General features: G+C 40.3%; 1 protein-coding gene across 2 annotated transcripts in view; it reads left to right on the top strand.

The window, feature by feature from the left end:
* Positions 1–16,858, top strand: part of bcas3 (BCAS3 microtubule associated cell migration factor) — a 382,954-nt gene extending 366,096 nt beyond the window's left edge. The window contains exons 24-25 of one of the 2 annotated variants that reach the window (XR_013845568.1): positions 14,854–16,629; positions 16,673–16,858. Coding sequence is in view for 1 of the 2 variants with exons in the window: in XM_080053534.1 (XP_079909660.1) it covers positions 14,854–15,002 (149 nt within the window). In the remaining variant the exon portion in view is untranslated. Of the gene's footprint in view, positions 1–14,853 lie in introns of both variants that reach the window. The other variant, XM_080053534.1, reaches the window with a different exon arrangement.
* Positions 16,859–19,922: the final 3,064 nt, after the last annotated feature.

Raw genomic sequence — 19,922 nt, 5'->3', positions numbered from 1 at the left:
GTCACCGGTATATGCAAAATCAAAGGCGCTTTTTATTTAAAATAATATTAGGAATGTGTATGTGTGTGTGTGTGTGGGGGGGGGGGTGTCCTTGCAGTGTCCTTTGACTGCTCAGTGAACCTGTTCTAATAGAGTGCATTTCCTTTACATTGAGGCATATAAAGAGAATCATGCTTCTTCAAGGTCAAATGCTAGGTTAAAAGCTGACCATTTTCTGACCCACAAACCTGTTGTGTAATCAAACCAAAGCACGATAGATAAAACTGCTTGGTAAAACTGCTTTTCTACTGTATATAAAGGCAATCCATATGGAATGGAGGCTCCTCTTTGTATCCAGCTTTTCAAAAGACACTGCTCCTTTATACAGAGCAGCTGAACTTTTCCCCTTTTGACCCTTTGCTGACTGCTTTGTTGCCTGTCTGTGTTTGTACAGTGTGTGTGTGTGTGTGTGTTTGTACAGTGTGTGTGTGTGTGTGTGTGTGTGTGTGTGTGTGTGTGTGTGTGTGTGTGTGTGTGTGTGCGTGCGTGTGCGTGTGTGTGTTTTTACAGTGTGTGTGTGTGTGAGCGTGTGTTTGTGTCCCTCTCCCTCTCAGGGTTAACCTGTACACAAGTTTCCGTAGTACATTGATGTTGTGCCTAATGGAGCCTGTTGTCTTGTTTTTAGCAGCTCTGTAGTCCTACAAGACTTTGCTTTCATTTGCAGCTGTTCTGGCGTCACACTTGCTCCGAGAAAAGCATTGCAGAGACCTGTGTGTGTTTGTGTGTGTGTGTAAATGTTAGATATCTGTGTATTACTGCAGTGACTACATTTGGACAGAAAAATCAGACCACCTTTATATTTGTAGCTAAATAGCAGCTCTGAAGTGACAGATAGAGAGCCATTGTTCACATCAGTCCACTTTTAATACATTTATTTTTGGGGGGGAATTGTGATAACATTTGGACCTTTAACTAGGTAAGGCTTGAGGCTGGCTCTGTTGTTGCCCTCTCTTGGCCCATGTCTCAAAGCAGCAGTGGGCCTATAAAAGCAGGTCCATACAGTGTACAGTGGTGAGGCGGCTATCAGTCTGCTCTGGTTTAGAAGGCCAAGTCAAGTCTAGGGTCACCACTAGGTTTTCATTAGAGGCCTAATTCAAAGCGGTCCACATAGAGTGTCAGGGTAGTCCTGGCCTTTTCTTAGCACCCCTAATAACACACTAATGAGCCGCCGCCAGGAAAGTTGCGGTAAACCTTATGAAGCTTCATGAATTAGCTTCATGAATCACTTACTTTCTTTTTCATTTGCTCCTTGTTTACGCATGGAGGACACTGTGGAGCTCAGGCATGAGGCCGCCATGCGTTCTCACTGCACTCATCTCTTTGCCACTGTGATGAGTCGGTCATATATTACCGTTATACCGTTTTTCCACCAAAATGAGTGGGTTGACGGGGGTTTATACCCGGATCGACGCTGCTAAAGATAGTGTCCCTTTTCCCACTGCCAGCTTTTCAGAAAGGTGTAGGCAGAGAAAAAGAGAGGGTTGTTTTTTCTCATACTTTGGGAGTCTCTAAACACACCAGTGACCCATATTTAATGGTGAAAAACCATGGAAAAGTGAATTCCACACAGTAGGACACCTTTAACACCAGTGCCTTTAGTTTATTTACCTTGCAAATATGAATGAAATACAAAAAATGAGCGATTCATTTAGCTTGATGCAGTGTTTAAAAGAGGTCTATAAAATAGACGGTTTCAATATCTGTCACGTGGCTCCATTTTCAATCCCGTTCATGCCATCCATGCAGATATACTGTATGTGGTGTGTGTGTCTTCAGCCGCATTAATGTGTGCGGTCCCTGTACACAGGAGGGTGTGTTAAGCCTGGCTTTTCACAGTCCATCAGGATGATCTCCGGTACATGTTAATGAGCTTTCCCCACTAATGTGGCCTCAGTCATCCCAACTGGACAGCTTTCTAAGGATTGTGCAGAGCATGGACTCACACAGTGATGCTTTCATGTGTTTCAAACGTCTCTTAAGTCTTATTACTAACGGTATTTTGATAGCATTGATGTAGTTAGACTGAGTATCTTAAGTGCTAACATGCCAGTGCTATTAAGGAATGGCATTGGTGAGAAAGAAAAAGAATTAGCCTGAAGACATTTGAGTAGGTACAGTACTTGCAGTTTATTACCTTCACAGCCCGTCAAAGAGCAAACTCCATCATGCCGTTTTCTACACTGCAAGTCATGATTTTATTAGCGTAGGTAATCTTCTCTTTCCCTTTTGTATTGAGATAAAACGAGCTACATTTGTGGAGAAAGGCAGCTTGTTCAAAGCCATTCTTAAGCGTGACTGAATATTTTCATGTGCTTGTACATGAGCATCCGTATACCGTGCCAAAGCACAACTCTTCCAACATTGCCAGGGCCAAGGAAGTGCACTGTGCTTGAGTAGGGTACGTAGCATTCACACTGGCCAAACAAACTAGACTATAGCCCTCAATCGAGATTGATCACGGTATGAATGCCTACTCTGTGTGCCTTTTTAGAGAACAATGCAAGCAGAAAGATCATCACTCTGGATTGAAATATAATTTCCACAAGTACAGGGATGCCATTATCATAATTAACCGTCATCACTGAAGTTAAAGATAAACCCCAATCATATAGAACCATCATGAATGAAAGTTCTGCCATTTAGAGATGTTAGTGGAGTTGGTAGGTCTGTGATGACCAAGCATTCTGCTACACATTAATAGTGGAAGGGCCACATCAAGGGGAAATAAAAATAGTTAAGGCCGTAAATTCGTAGCCCACTTTGTATTGCTTATGTAAGAAAACAAGACAAAGACAATGCAATACATTCTAGGTATTTAATGTGCTAATGTTCACCAATCTTCAGTCAGTTGTAGTTATGTTCTCTAACACAAAAAGGAGAGTTGCATTTGCTAGCCATTACAAAATGAGCATCCAGGATGGGACCGTAAACTATGGTCCTGAGCAGCTATTTCACAGGCATTTAGAACTGATAAAAGGAGACATAACATATTGTTCCTTCTTTCCGCCAGATGCTAGCATGGCTCAGTCATGGGACAATGCTATGAACACTACCAAATGAATGTCATAAAATCTTGAAAATGGAAGTTGTATGTTATATTTTGAATGTACTTTTTTTGTTCATTATGTCTGTCCAAACCTTGCAGTGAACAGCTGCTCAGTGGGCAATGACTACATAAAACCTAAGTGCTGCCTATTGGTGGATTCATTTTTTGATTTTTTTATTGATAATAGAAAACTGGTACCAGACGGAAAAGAACGCAAATTTGGTCCGACAGCAATAATGTATGTGAAACATTTAGGCCACGTGTGAGTGTGTGTGTGTACGTGTGTGCGTGTGTGTGTGCGTGCGTGCGTGCGTGTGTGCGTATGCAACTCTGGGTAGGCGTTAGTGAGTGTGTGTGTGAGACTGTTAGGGGGCTGGAATGTGACGTGAGAGCACTAATCAGAGCCAGCTGGGGCCAACGGTGAGATTAAAGTTAAAACACAAAAACAATCAGCTGGGATAAGTATACTATCGCTATGGGTTACTGCTGCCCCCATCCCACCCTCTGAGGGGGAGAGAGAGAGGGAGGGAGACAGAGACAGAGACAGAGAGAGAGAGAGAGATGGATGGAAAGGCCTGCACCAGGCCAGGCTGGCACAGACCCTCTGATTAAGAGCTACTTTGTATTCTCTTTGATCCCTTCCTCACGGTGGTGAGTCTAGTCTCACCACAACATGCACATGACACACGGCGACACACTGCCACTCGGGGTACAACAAGTGCTCTGTTTATTTTTTCTGTCGGGGCGTGTGTGGTTGGGTGTGTTGTTGTGTGTGTGTGCGTGTGTGCGTGTGTGTGCGTGTGTGTGTGTGCGTGTGTGTGTTTGTTCCTAATTTTTATGCACGTAAGAGGGCCAAATGTCAGACAAGATTTGTTGGTCATGTTTGTGGAGCACACTACTACATTAGGGTTGGCATAGCTATAAGCAGGGCCGCCGCTCCCTATACGCAGGGTACGCAGAGCACATAGGGCAACAAGTTATTAAAAAGGAAAAATAGATGATCCGGGGGCCCCCCAATATTGAGGTTTTACATTACATTACAAAAAATATATAAATTAGTTATGAACAGGCCCATCGTTGTTTTTTCTTAATTGTGTAACCTATCCAGGGGTGGATTACTGCACAGGCTCACCGGGTACAGGCCCAGGGGCCCAAGGACTCAGGGGGGCCCTTAGCCAGAGATACTGATAGTAACTTTTCATGTTGCATAGTCAAAGAGCTCAGTCACTGATGTCAATAACAGGGTCCAAAAAGGAATAGCCTAAATATAAGTATCTCATTAAAATGTAACAAGATAGAAATCATCATGGCCCCTCAACTAGTAGGGGAGAAATACAAAAGCAAGTTAAAAACAACAGCATTAGTAAGGGGCTCCATGAGGGGCCTTGAAGGCCCCCTCACACATACAGAAATAAGCTTTCGATGTGTGAATTCTAAATTGTTCATAAAAAGTAGCTATCCACCCTTTATCTGTTAAATGGGCCCCTCCATCATAGAACATGGATCTGCAGACCAATCTACTGTACTGTTTTTACAGTTGCACAGTAAAGAGTGCTACCTGTTTAAGAAAAATCTGAAAAATAATGTTCCTTCTGCATCTCAGGAGTTGATATAGCCTCTAAAATGTCATCTCAAAGTGCACCAGATTGATGCATTTTACTTTAAAAAGGTAAAAAAAATAATCCGGGGGGACATACCCCGGCCCCCCCAACAGGGCCCCTCCAACAATATCCCAAACTCCTGTGGGAAACACTGACTTCCTTAATATGTTTTTGCCATTAATTGTATGTATCTGTATGGAAAATTCAGTGTACCTGACTGGATAGGGACGAGTGGGGGGCCCTTTATGAGTGTATGCCCAGGGGCCCATTATCTCATAATCCGTCTATGAATTTATCACTAAATTCCTTTGCAAAGGCAGTTAGTAGGATACTATGCAACTTTTTTCACACTTTAAGCTGTTCTTTCTGTTAGTAAATGCTGTTCGCAAAAACTCATCACCACAGCAAATGTGCCAAAAAGCAGTCGCAAAGATCTTACAAGGGCAAAAAAATTCCGCTTGCGCCCTATGAGCATCTTGGTGGTTTTTTTTGTGTGGGGGGGGGGGGGGCACCACTGACAATTTAAGCTTAGGGCACCCAAAAGCTTAGCAGCGGCCCTGGCTATAAGGTTGAAGATTACAGTTAGGTAAATGTATATGGATTACATTTCAGATGGGTATGAGGTCGGGGCATAAATTAAGATAATTCTTTGCTCAAAAAAGATGGTTGGAATAAAAAAATACAAGGTCCACTTCTTACAAGCTTTTTCCGGAGCTTTCTACAATATCTCCTGGTCTTTGTTTCCACTGAGAGAGAGAGCTGAGTTGTCATCACATAATCACATAGGATGGAACCTCTGTCAAGTGATAACAGGTGAGGACACACTGAGGTGGTCTCGTTAAATGTAGTTGAAAGCTATGGAAGAAAATGTGTGCTAGTAAGGCAAGGCAAGGCAAGTTTATTTATATAGCACAATTCAGACAAAGTGCTTTACAGGGGCAGTACACTACAGATAGTAGACGTTGAATGTTTGTTCCTTTTTTTACAGTTAAATGTCTAAAGAAAAAAATACTTTTCATTTTTTATTTGTGCTGTCATTTCCTAGCTTTCTGAACTGATAGGGTTAGGGTCCCCTGAGTGTCTAGCGACTACCAAAGTATGGAAAAAAAACACTCACTTTTCCTCCACCTTTCTGAAAACTTGTGTTCATTGGATTACTCTCCCATTATGACATCATAAGGCCACAATACAAAGGATCTGTCTTTCTTATTAGAAGTAGGCTATGTTGAAGCATACTATGATGGTATAACAGTGCATTCTGTATTGCACATTTTCAGTTATACACAGAACTTGTTGTACGTTGCATTTGACACTAGATTTAGCCTGTGTGTGTGTGTGTGTGTGTGTGTGTGTGTGTGTGTGTGTGTGTGTGTGTGTGTGTGTGTGTGTGTGTGTGTGTGTGTGTGTGTGTGTGTGTGTGTGTGTGTGTGTGTTTGTGTTTGTGTTTGTGTGACAGTATAAGAGGATTAAGGCCTGTTCACAGCCGAGGGTGCAGACTGGACAGTTTTTCTGATCATTCCCCTCTCTATGTCCCATTGGTTGATGAGGTATTAACTTGCTGCTGTGTTGTTATACATGTCCCATGTTGGATTGTATGAGGAAAACATTTTCCTCCCTGTTTCCACGCTGCCAGCCCCTCCCACCCTCTCCAAACTTTAGCTGGCCTGAAAAAAAATCCTCCCCTCTTTATCTCCAGCTGTGGCATCTGCTGCTGTTTTAACTGATAGCTTTTTCGACTCTGTATCTATGCGTTGACATGCACTCTCTTTTGAAGTCTGACCCCTTGGTGTTGTCCCCAGAACACAACCACAAACCCAGCGGCCAGCACACAGTCAACATCAGCTACGCAGAATGACTTTCAAGATGAGGCTATAGACACAGGCTGATAACTGCAGAAGATGTATTGGTCAAGAACATTTTATTATAGTGACCTATCATAGTCAAAATGCTGCTATAGAAGGGGCTTTTTCCCCCCGGGAAACCATATAAAAGCTCTGGAGAGAAAAAACACTGCATAAAACATCCAAATAGTCAAATGCAAGTATCAGCTTTCAAATTCTGTCCAATACAAAACAGTTTTGGCATTGAAAATGACATGTTTTAAAAGATAAGCCACCATTTTAGCACAACATATTTTATCAGATCAGTCATCCTTTTATAAAGCCCATATCAGTCAGAGCCTTTACAGTATAGTTTCCATTTCTCCATTGGCCTCGATCCAGAGCAGCGTTATCTACACATCACAGTTTGCACAAAGCACCTTGTAAATAAGCATATTGCTTTACCTCCTGACAGCAGCCAGAGGAACAGACCCCCAGCATTAGAGCACCATAGGGACTGTGTCGGGGCCTGAGAGGTTAAGACTTGTTGAATGGCTGCTGGGCGTCACACAATGAGGTGGATTAGGCAGCACTAGAAAAGGGCCTTTGGGGCTTTACTGGGGGTGTTCAGCAGCTTACAGCGCCTACAATAACACTGCAACAGTGCACATCCAGCTGGGCTATAGCCGGGGTATGGCAAAAAGGCTAGCTGGGAGGGCTAAGTGGATCGCCGCACAGCTATACGGTCAGAAGCAATGAGGCTCGGGATGTAAGAAAATGCAGTTAACAGGAAGGAAATGTTTTAAATGTTGAGTGATTGACAGAGAGAATAGCTAAAGAGATTCTAATGGGTCAAGTGAAACATGGCAACATTTTGTTTGTCGTTCTCCTTGAAGGACCCGTGGGTTGTCACATTGGAGTCCCAGGCAGTCAGAGCCAGAGCAGGGCTGCAGAGAGAGGTGAGGCTCTCAGTCTCACTGGCTCCAGCACTTGTCTCTGCTTGCATGGATACGTGGCTGGAAAATTGATATCATTACAGATGACCCATATTCCTAGAGATAAACCCCGGCACTGTGGTGTGTGTGTGCTCTGCAACTGTATATGCACAACAGTGTGAGACACAAACTGGAGATTCAATTGGCCAGTCACTACCGTTTTTACCGTGTTGACATTTTTCAATGACTTTCACTACATCCTTTATAAAAACATTTTCATAGCTTTATATATTTAAGGACATATCACAATGGTTGTGTTGTGCTCCGTGTCAGCACGGCTGTGATTCGGTCGTATAGGTTGAACGCTTGTTGTCAAAATAAGTTTTGTCCAAATCAGTGAATATCTCCTCACGATCCGCTACCTGTCTGTACTGTGTGTGCTTGTGAGGAGGTATTTACTGATTTTGACAAAAAGTGGTTTTGACCACAACAAGCATACTCCAGAATCCTTGACTCACACAATAACACTTTGTTTTGAGTGCAATTCTGATGGTTTAAAAGGAATTGGCAACCTCATATAATATGTTCCAATGTTGGCCTTAGAAATGCTAAACATTATGTGAACCGAGAGAAGTCCTCTCTAGCTGGGATCACTGCAACATCTTCTGCCCTGTGTGTAGCACACGCTCCCTTCTGAGCATGTGCAGGACCTTTTTAAACACATGGGCTGTGGTTTTCATGTCAAGTCTGGTATGAATGTGAAAAGACTCTAAAGCTAATCAGCCTCTCCTGTTCATCTCAAGGCCACTGATGGGTTCTGCAGTCAGGTTGCTTGACGGACAGCATGCGTGCAGCTCAACATCATCCCCGACAGCACAAAGAATTCATAGCATGATGTTCTGGCACAGTAAAAAACTCCAGAAGTGGAAATACTTTGGTCACAAGGAGGATCTAACCCACAGAGCAGAGAACAGCTCTTATTTCTCTCCTGTAATCTGCACTGCATTTTAATGTTAGTGCAGGTCATCATGTCTGTATCTATACTGTTTTTGCCACATTAATTAAAGGTTCAGTAAGCAGAATGGTCAATTTAGCTAACTTCCTGCAGGTAGCAGGTAGCCTCGTCCCTACGTCACCACATTAATGCACTGCGGTCTTCAAGCAGCGAGTTATCTAGCATCATCTCAGATCCATAAGTGTGATCAAACATGATAAAAACCATCAAAACAGATATTGGGAAGGATTTTTACCTGCACCGCCATTGTAGGCGCATACACCCATCTGTCGCTCTGCGCGTGCACCGGCAGTGAGACGGGTGCCGGTTTGTAGCGTTCTCTCTTCTGATTGGTTATCAGTAGTGGGATCCCCGAAAAGTTTATTTGCCGATTACATGCAGAGCGGTTGACTGAGAGATCGGCTTTATGAAACGTGCACACTCTATAAGTAATCACTGTATGAATAAAGAGCGATTTAACACTTATATTAACATAAATAAATCGCTTACTTCACCTTTAAACCAAAAAATGAACCCATTCTCTGTATTACTGTTGGCACTATTTCCTCTGCACACAGTGACACCTGTTAATTATTAGGTGAAAGTACACTGAGGTGGGGTCTAAAGATGCACATTAAAAGAACACATAGTAATATACTAGTCCATTTTCCATGGCAACCATCACAACAGTCAATAAAATAGTTACCGTCAAGGTAAATTTGCATTTTAATGGCCACCTTAAGCCAAGGTCAGAGTGGTGAAACAGTGTAAATATTATTGAGAGGGACTCTCTATAAAAACAGTGTTTATTTGTGTTCTACTGATAGAGAAATGTACAGTCCCAATATGGCGCTCCCTGTGTGCGACATAAGATCTCCGAGTCAAGCTTCTTTTTGGTTTGTTACTGTCCTTACTTTTGTTTAGTGTACATTATTTATTATTCTGTTGTGTTGTTTTAAAAGCCTAGTCAGGGATTGGCACAATCATTCAGATGTGCCTGTACTAGTACTGTGCAAACAGCAATAAATATCTTGAATCTTTTTTATTTAATTTTAATTTTTTTCACATATTTATTACATTTTTCACAAGTGGTACGTACGTACATGGCATGGATATATTTGCAGATACAGGAACACATAACACAAATTCATGCATTTCATAGATTCTATTTCATAGGTTTCATTGCGGCAGACTCCAGTAAATAGAAATTAAATAGACATTTTCAACCCCTAAAAATTTAAATTTAAAAATAAATAAAAAAGATTTATCGACCCTAGAAACAAATAAAGGTTGTTTTACAACAATGTTCTTTATATTTACATACAGGAAATTGTCTATTTTTTTTACAAAGAGTGAAACTTCCAGATTCATCACACATACAGTGAGACACATCTAGAGGAAACATACTTCTCAGAAGGCAGACATCTCTGTACCACAAGGAATGTCAATATTAATTGGTTGCGAGTGACACTGCCACTCTTTGAGCTACTGGATATTTCACACCATGAGCATCAAGCCGTAATCATCAAGATTATAACAATAGCTTAGGAAAGAAATATAATAATAATTAAATTCATCAGCCATTCAGACAACTAAAGGTTAGTTAATGAATAAAATACTTTGTATATATATAAATATAAAATATATAATATCTTGAATCTATGGCCTAAAACACAAAGTTTTGGATGAAGGTGGTGCACTTTGGCACCGTACGAGTGTACATCCAGCTACATGCAAAGTTTCATGCTTGTATCTCATAATTTGTGTCACTTTTCTGTTGAGACAACATCTCAATAACTTTCCACAGTTGGACATTACTTTTTCATAGGTTTTATTAAAATCTCTGTGTTTTTGGCATCTGATAAGCTGCCAAACTTGTGTATCTGTTAGTCTTAGCGATACCTTAAAACAACAGTGGTGACAGGCCTGTTGTTCTCTATGTGAGCCCCATAGCCTGGCTGGGGATTGACACACATCACCACAGGTTGTTTCTTTGTTGAGGCATCAGGAGCACACAGAGTTGTCATCATCTTTGTGCGATGCGTGAACTCTCCAGAAAAGCATTCACACATTGTCTACTTTCTTCAGTTCGCTGCCGGTGTTAAATGACGTGTGTCATATGATGCAACACTGCACAGCATGGCCTGTGTGTGTGTGTGTGTGTGTGTGTGGTGTGTGTGTGTGTGTGTGTGTGTGTGTGTGTGTGTGTGTGTGTGTGTGTGTGTGTGTGTGTGTGTGTGTGTGTGTGTGTGTGTGTGTGTGTGTGTGTGTGTGTGTGTGTGTGTGTGTGTTGATGCAACTCCTCGACAGGCAGGTTTCGATAATAATAGCATGTTTTTATGTGCACTTTGGAGCCATTTAGAGTTGTTAGTTAATAATATATTAAGTAAATATATTATATTAGAATAGATTATATTATATTATTATAATATAACTGAGTTTTGGTTGAAATTCTGATTTGTGATATGTGATGAAATAAGATTTTTCTGGTGATTGATTGTAGTGTCTGAGCTGGGGCATAGAGTTAGGTGAGGCTCTTTTAATTATTAATTAATAATTACAGGCTCTGTGATCAATTAATCTAAATTAATCACATACTTATATGACACTTTTATGCCTGTTTATAAACAACTGTATAGTCTACCGTCTCTCTCTCTCTCTCTCTCTCTCTCTCTCTCTCTCTCTCTCTCTCTCTCTCTCTCTCTCTCTCTCTCTCTCTCTCTCTCTCTCTCTCTCTCTCATAACTTCTGTCTCCTCCTCTCAGCCAGGTTACTACATTAAATAAATTTAGGAACTACTAGCGCCGAAAAAAAACACAAAAAAACAAGCAGGCTAAATGACTGTCTATCTCCCACAACAGACACAGGCACTGCCACAGGTGCGGTGCGCATAGCCTATGCCGACTCATTCACCGTCCTTCTCATATCCAAAAATATTGACACACACATACACACACACACAAACAAAGGAGGAAAAAAGACAGGCATATGCTTGGAAGAGTGAGAGGGGGCGGGTGTCCGTTTGAAGGAGACGATCGCAGCTAGCAAACAAAAGTGAGACACAGAGGAAGATTGAGAGATACTGTTTTGAACCTATTGTTAATTAGGCACCCACTAAATAATAATAATGCACAGACACTGCGGAGAATAACATAAGACGTATTCCTACCTTCATGCTTATTTGCCCGGAGCTTCCCATAAAACATCCCTCTCTATGCTTCTTTCTTTACTCTTTAATCCCGTGCGGGCCGTGTCAGCAAGCTACAGGTGCAGCTCCGCTATCGCCTCACCTCTTTTGCACCGGGTCAAAGGGCAATATAGAAGTGCGATTAATCTGCGTACATTTTTTTAATCGCGTTTATTTTATATATATATATATATATATATATATATATATATATATATATATATATATATATATATATAAAATATTATATATAATTATATTTTTATTATTCTACTCAACCTGCCCAGGGACAACAGGTGGAAAACCTGGTACGATGCATCTCTCCTTATGAAAACCTGGTACGATGCATCTCTCCTTATGAAAACCTGGTACGATGCATCTCTCCTTATGAAAACCTGGTACGATGCATCTCTCCTTGCCATAGAGCAGCTTCTGTTGCACATTGTCCCTTTACAAATAAAGTTACACTACATTACATCTGAGTCAACTAACATGGTGATGCAAATGATTTGTTCCACAGTTCAGTAGTGAGATATGTGCATTACTAGTATACTAATATTTACCCGTCTATAATATTCTTCATTCCCTACAACTTGACCATATGTAAATACTGGCAGTAACATAATACATCATCTTTCTTCTGTGTATATATTCTGGAAAAACTTATTTTTGTTATTCTCTTGTATTTAATTATTTCTATTTGTGCCCAGTAATACGTAAGACTCTGCCACACCCAACATTTCACTGCCCACACTGTGTATGAGCATGTGACAAATAAAGCCTTTGAATCTTCTGGAAGCCTGCCTCAATGATCTGATGACAGTCATACTGTGTACTGGATGCACAGTGCTGCATATTAGCAGGGCGTGGGGCCACTGTCAGCAGAGCAGCAGCAGATGATAAAGTCATCAATACACTACATGCATCACAGACTTAATACTGCGCTGTCACTTCCACGCACGCCATTCTGTCCGCATATCGCCGGATATGGTTTACAGTATGTAATAACAGTAATGGCTTCCTTATGGAGCCCGGGCAGCTCGCTCAGTCTACAGTGAGGTTCTGTGGTGCGCCGTGACATGTCAAAATGTTAAAAATCTCTGTGTGAAGGTTCTTTAGATGCTTTCAATTTGGTAGTGTGTCCCAGAATAACTGATGGCCAGGGAGGCCGGGGGTTAGTCGTCTGACTAGTAATGCAACCAGAAAGGTAAAACTCACATTGTATTCACAACTGCTGGTTCAATCTAGTAATGAAAGTGCCCTATGTGTGCCGCAGTGTTGGCTTTAAGTAGAAGCTTTGTGAGTTTGAAAATCTTCTCATGATTTTCTATAATGTTTGAAATTTCTTATCCATGGCCATGTCCATAGCAAATCATGAAAAACTAAGAAACTACATATAGGAAATATAATATACAAACAATATACAATTCCATCTGTCATTTTCAGATTGCGTGTGCACAGTACAGTTGATCTTTGTTTTCCATTTATAATTTTTTTTAAAGTCACCTAGTTTTGTTTTTCACAACATGTCAGATCATATGAAAGATCTTTTTTAATTGTAACATTTAAGAGTTTTGCTTTCTGTACATGTCACTAGTTCAGCTTTGAACATCTTTCAAAGTCAAAGTTATTTCTACAGCACATTTAAAAACAACATCAGTTGACCAAAGTGCTGTACAAGATACAATACAAAACAACATATAAGATACATGAAAAAAAGTTAGGAGTGTCAAAGTCTCAACTTGTGTTAAAGGCCAATGCAACAAAAGTGAATCTTCAGCAACGTATTAAACTGTTCACCTTCACAGGGATCCAGGTTCTATTCATTCACACACAGTCACTTCTTTCATAATTCTGGCACGAGCAGTTTGCCACCGTTCTATCTCTGTGAAGGGCAACTATTTCTTTGAAGAACTCCTGTGGGTAACTTGTTTATTTTGTCCTGAAAAAATTTCCTTTTTCCATCATTTAAGAAAAAGCTAGAGCACACCGACAGTGTTTAAAGACGTCTTAACACAAGCATTCATACAAGAAACATGGGCCGCAATAAAAAGTAGAAATTGGTAACAGGAGAGATCTGATCAAAGCAAATACAAACAAGACCTGACGGTGCAGTCAACAGCAACTGTTGGTGCTACTAATACTTGATGCTACGGACCCATTCCGCCCTACCCACTGAGCTACGGGCGCCATTTTCCTTCTTTTAATTTAATAAGTCATTAAAGGTGCACTTTGCATTGCAGTGGAGGGCGGATTTGTTTACATTTGCAGATATTGAATAATTGTATCATCATAAATCAAAACTCAATTATTTTGTGAGAATATACCTTAGAAAAGGTTGACTTCTCTGACACACCCAAAGTTACATAGTGCACCTTTAATGACAATTTGAACATACATTAAGTAAAGTTCAGACATACAGCTTGTTCATGCAGTGGACATTCATATCAGTTTTGTGTAAATGGAATTTAACATTAGTTAAAAAAATGTATTAAAATACTTAACTTTAAGATTAAAATAAGATTTCTGAAATAATGAATAAACGGCAACATAAATGAAGTCAAAACTTAACTAGTGGTTAAAGAAAACTATTCCATAGAATATGAAGGTGTGCGTTCAATTTTTCTGTGTGTCCTGAAGGTTAAAGTGTCCATGTAATTGTGTTAAATTTACCAGACACAATTAATAGCTTTGTCATGTACAACATAAACTATCAATATGGTTTCACATTCAAAGTTATTAATATTTTCTTTAGGCATAACCTTTATGAAATCTGGTCTGGTTTTGTATAATGTATATCGCTTCAAAACACAGAAGAAGAGTGGCAGAAATAAAAACAAATGCATAATGGTTTGGGGCTCAATATCACACAAAGGGTGCAGATCTATGTCAGCCCAAAAGTCTGAAGGTTTAGATACACAGCCCTTATGAGGGCATGTTGTGTCTGTCAGATTGTGCATGTAGCTCTGTTGTTTGATTAGCTCAGCCCACTGTGTTTTTAACCAGATCACCTCTAACTCAACATTCTGTGTGTGTCTGTCTGTCTGTCTGTCTGTCTGTCTCTCTGTCTGTGTGTGTGTCTGTGCCTGTGTGTGTGTGTGTGTGTGTGTGTGTGTGTGTGTGTGTGTGTGTGTGTGTGTGTGTGTGTGTGTGTGTGTGTGTGTGTGTGTGTGTGTGTGTGTGTGTGTGTGTGTGTGTGTGTGTGTGTGTGTGTGTCTCTATCTCTCTGCAGAGCTCCAGAGGGAGGGCAGCATTGAGACCCTCAGTAACAGCTCTGGGTCCACCAGTGGCAGCATCCCACGCACCTTTGAGGGCTACCGCTCCCCGCTGCCCACCAACGAGGGCCAGCCCCTCAGCCTCTTCCCCACAAACTTCCCCTAGGACCTCCACCTCTGGCTCCCAGGAACTGCACTGTATCGTACTGACACCCTTTAAGTCACATCAGTGTGTTCCCAGTACACACAGTATAAGACTCTTTATTTGTATTGGATATAAAGGCTGTAGCTTGTGGGGATTTCCAATAGTTTTACATTATACAAAGCCATCACTTAATGACGCCCTGTTAAAAGGTGGAGTGAGCCATTCTGGGGAGAATGCTTGTTGTCAAAATCACTGTTTTTTTTGTCCAAACTCAGTGGATATCTCCAGTGTTAATACACAGCCTATAGGCTCTGTTAATGGGCAGTTGCTATAGCTATAGTGGGCCCCCTTTGTTAACATACCATTTAACAGAGCCTCCGCTGGTTATAAACACCAGATCTTTTTCAGCGCACACACAGTACCGACATGCAGTCGATCATGAGGAGATATTCACTGATTTTGACAAAAAAATAGTAATAATTAACTTTAAAAAAAAATCATTTATTTGAGCGAAATCTAAACGACAGTGTCATTACATATTATTTGAGTACAGCTGTGGGTATTGGGAGGAACTTTCATTTTTGGATGTCAGATGTCTAGAAACTACATCTATGGAAGCCTGCCTGTTACCTTGTGGTGGTGTGTACACAGCCGTCCTGTCCTCTCTGTGCGCCGTCACTCTGTGTGTGTTTGAAGAGTTACACTGTGCCTATTGTCTGAGCCAGCCATCAGGAAGGCAGCGCAGACAGGAGGACAAAATGTTTATTCCAGTCAGTGAGGTGTAGCGACTAATTCCCCTACCCCCCTGTGTGTGTGTGTGTGTGTGTGTGTGTGTGTGTGTGTGTGTGTGTGTGTGTGTGTGTGTGTGTGTGTGTGTGTGTGTGTGTGTGTGTGTGTGTGTGTGTGTGTGTGTGTGTGTGCCTGCGAGTGCGCGTGTGCCATGTGCGTGTGTGCGTGTTTGAAAGAGATGCTCTGCTGCCCATCACTAACTGTTTGATCAAATTTGGCCCTTTCATGCCTTTGCTTTCCATGTAATTACATTTGACATAAGATGCTATTACTATTACTACATTGACCAATCATTTAGAATTGTTAAAAGTGTCATTTAGATATATTAGAGACATCATTTAGACATATTCCCCACTCAGCCTTTCCAGAAAGAGACATGTTCATTGAGTGGAGTAATACAGGTGTGTGTGTGGCCGTTTATTGCTCCTTATTTAGTATGTAAGCAAATGAATTTGTACCTAATTTTTTTCCTGCCTCTAGTTATTGATCTCTAAAAAATGCATTTTCCTTAAATGTACTAGCTCTGCCTGTAGCTCAGGAGATTGAATATGATAATCAGAAAATTCTTTATGAAACAGACATTTACCTGGAAGTTTGTCCCTATTGGCAGAATGTTGGTGAAATCTGAAATGCACTATTTTACACCTTTAGGAGAAAAAAGAGCTATAGATTAATATGACTAGTGTTGTACAGAGTGTGGATGGAGTGGCTGCATGTCATGGATTCCACTGCTTTTGAATTCAAAGCAAATGCTTGATGTTATGCTTGCAATGTCATTTGAAAAAAAACACTCCCTGCGTTCCAAATCACATACTTTTTCTTTTTACTAGACTGCATACTAAAGTACAGAAGAGTTTTAGTCTTTTTACTACACTGCATACTAAAGTACAGAAGAGTTTTAGGGCCACAGGGGAGAAAAAAAAATCAGATAAGGAAGATAGTTTTTTTATTATGTCGAAAAATGTCAAGAATAAAGATGAATACTGCAAAATGCTATTGGAGTAAGTGGGGCATCTAGGTATTTTCAGCATACTACAATTGACGTGCATGTATTGGGACATCCTAAATCTTTTTCTGGCATAGTAAATAGTAGGGAAGTATGGGGTTTGGAACGCAGGGACTGACTTCTTTTCCCCAGCGTTCATGCAAGAAAAATTCTAATAAAAAAACATAAGGAAATGAAAGTGTCAAGTCTTTTTCTTCTCACTCTTGATTGCTCCTAATTGAAGCGATTGGATTTCAACCACGGCGGGGACATAGAATTGCTTGCTAATTAAGCAGCATCTTTTTTTTACCAGGCAGTAAGGTGTTGTTTAAAGGGCCTTTTTATGTCTGGACTCTGGCTCTTTGTTGTGAGAGTGAGGAAACCAGTGGGCGTCTTTTGGTTCTCCGTTAATCAAGCACAACAACTTCCAAGTTCCAAAATATTTCTGACACAAAGATCTTTTTTTTAAATCAATAAAAATGTTGAAATGTTAAATAAGGAATGGACTATGTCTTGTATGCTTGTATGTTCATAAGCTACTATAGGCATACAATTACAAATGTCTGTCTGTGCCCGGCTACAATGGAACACATCCAAAGCTTGGAGTCGTGGACAGTAAAACTATCTGCACAGACAATCAAGTGAAATGGTTATTACAACTTGCCCGGAAGAGTTTTAAAATTTCCAAAAAATATACGTCCTGCCTGTATTTCCTCTCACATATAATGTAAAATAAAATCAGAGCCATTAAAATGTGTTTGTAGGTCATAAGACTGACTCCCTTCTGAATTAAGGAGAAATAAGCTCCAGCTGGCAGAAAGAAAGAAAGAAAGAAAGCACAACAAACGTAACAAAGAATAAAGGTTTTTTTATTTGATTCCAAAATGTAATAAAAAAAATGTGCAATGTTTAAAAATCTTCTCCTTGATCATCAGGGGAAACTATTGAAAATCTTCAGAAAAAGATTTGGTCGTAATCAAAATGGTTTGAAACAACATGCTAAAATGCAGCTGACACACACACACACATATCGATTTGAAAAAGAACCTCCATGTTTGATCATTTCAAACAAAGCAAGCAGGGTTAGCTCAACCGTTAGCTCAAATTCATTTTGAGAATAAATTCTAAAATATCTAAAGTTTAAAGTATATAGACAGCAGTGTGTTCTGTTAAAGTCATTGAGTCAAACGGTTAACCTCTGCTCACTCTGCTTCAAGTCACATTGGGTCAAACCCTTTGAACGTGTCATCCAGCCGCATACTAAGAAGTGTGCTCTGGAACTCCTCAACCTGGAAACTCTCAAGCAGAGGAACGTGGCAGCACACTGAACGCTTATCAATCAACTATAAGGGAACGTCCCACTCTGGACACCTAGTAACGGTATGGCTAAGAACTAACCAAGGTGTAACCACCTCTAAATGTATGCTGTACCTTATTAGTTGTGTATTAGTTATGTATTTGCAAATGTTTCTATTGTATATCTTTGTCATTTTTATTGTAACATCAACCTGCCTAATGGACTACAGGTGGAAATTATCCCCCGGGCTACAATCTGGCATTGTTACGTGTACTGCTGTACATGTTCATTAATGTGCATTGTCCTGAAACAAACAAAATAAAAAATAAATATAATAAATCAATCATCTCAGCACAAATGAAACAGCTATAAAACTGTGTGTCAATTCAACTGATTGTGATAGAAACAGCTATTTTAAGATGAGATGAGATAGATGTTATTGTCATTGATACAGTCACCTATACCATGAAATTGGGAACTGAGGTTCATTATACATACTGTATATATATTTGCCTGGATTTTGCATGGGTTCACTGCAAAACATTAGCATTCACTTAATTAACAAACAGGATTTTTTAACAGGGAACATCTCATAACTGACTTGGAGCACAGCACAACACTGTGATGCTTTGGTCTAAATGATGACAAACAATATCAGGCTCTGTTCACTATGCATGAAGATAGGCCCTATGTTAACACAGCCAGTCCACAGCCAACTTCCCTCATAATACACATGTTGATGTTATCATTTACTCAGTATATCTTCCTACTAAATGCTTTATACCCCCCCCCCCCCCCCCCCAGACACACACATCACACTATAATCTGTCATGTAATTATGGATTAATTTGCCGTGTATATAACCATATAAATCAGGCTAGAGGTCAGTTATCAGTTGAAAAAATCATCAAAATGTAATTTTGTTTTTACCATCCAGAATAAAAATGTTGGCATTTTATTTGAATCATTCAGGTTTATTGACATAGCATGGGGACATCATTTGGTTGTAGCAGCTAGCAGGTATTAGCTCTAAAAGCTTACAAAGTGTAAATCAACACAAATGTTTACTCCTTCATCGTTCAAATATGTCTGAACGATACAACACAAGAGATGTTAAGTTTATCAGTATCCAGAGAGAGGGAGGAACACGTCATTTGGTTGATTTAGAAATGTGAAAACTGAATAGCACACAAAGTGGGTTGCTGAGTTCTCAGACAGAGTACTCACTCGTGTCTGCTCATGTTTATTTTGAGAGACATTAATAATTGAGAATTATTGTCTCAGTTTTTTTTATAATATGATATATTTCAATAATAAATAAATGAACTTGGAATTACTAGCTGATTTTTCTCTCAGTAAAGGTGAAGAAAAGTCCCACACTGACACAAGGCCCAAGACCTATCTATAGATCCATACCCACATATCTTAACCCCCTCTCCCCCCGTCCCCTCCAATAGACCAATGATTGATCAATGTATCACTGTATACAGTTCTTTCTTTGAATTCTTGTTCCATTTTTACAACCATCTTAAAATCTCAGATCTTGTTGATTTTTATTTTATTTTTCTGGCAGATAGAATAATGCAGAAATGAGACTTTGGCCAATTTCTTCGCTACATCTCACCTCCACGACGCGGCCCTCTCGTCCGTGAACCATATGTAGAAAGAGAGACAGCTTTTCTCACAGTAGAACTCCTCTATGGCTGTGTGTCAGCGTCGCCACAGTGGAGTAAGGTGTCCAAGACAGAGGTGGAGACGGTGCGCACTGACCTGAGCTCAGTCTGCTGCTGGCAGTTTGAGATTACATGTGGTTCAGGAACATGTTGTTGTTCTTGTTGTTGTTGTTGTTGCTTTGATATTTTATACTTTA

This window comes from Ammodytes marinus (genome assembly GCF_949987685.1).
Source record: "Ammodytes marinus genome assembly, chromosome: 3".
Classification (NCBI taxonomy): domain Eukaryota; kingdom Metazoa; phylum Chordata; class Actinopteri; order Uranoscopiformes; family Ammodytidae; genus Ammodytes; species Ammodytes marinus.
This window is presented reverse-complemented; position numbering and strand designations above follow the sequence as displayed.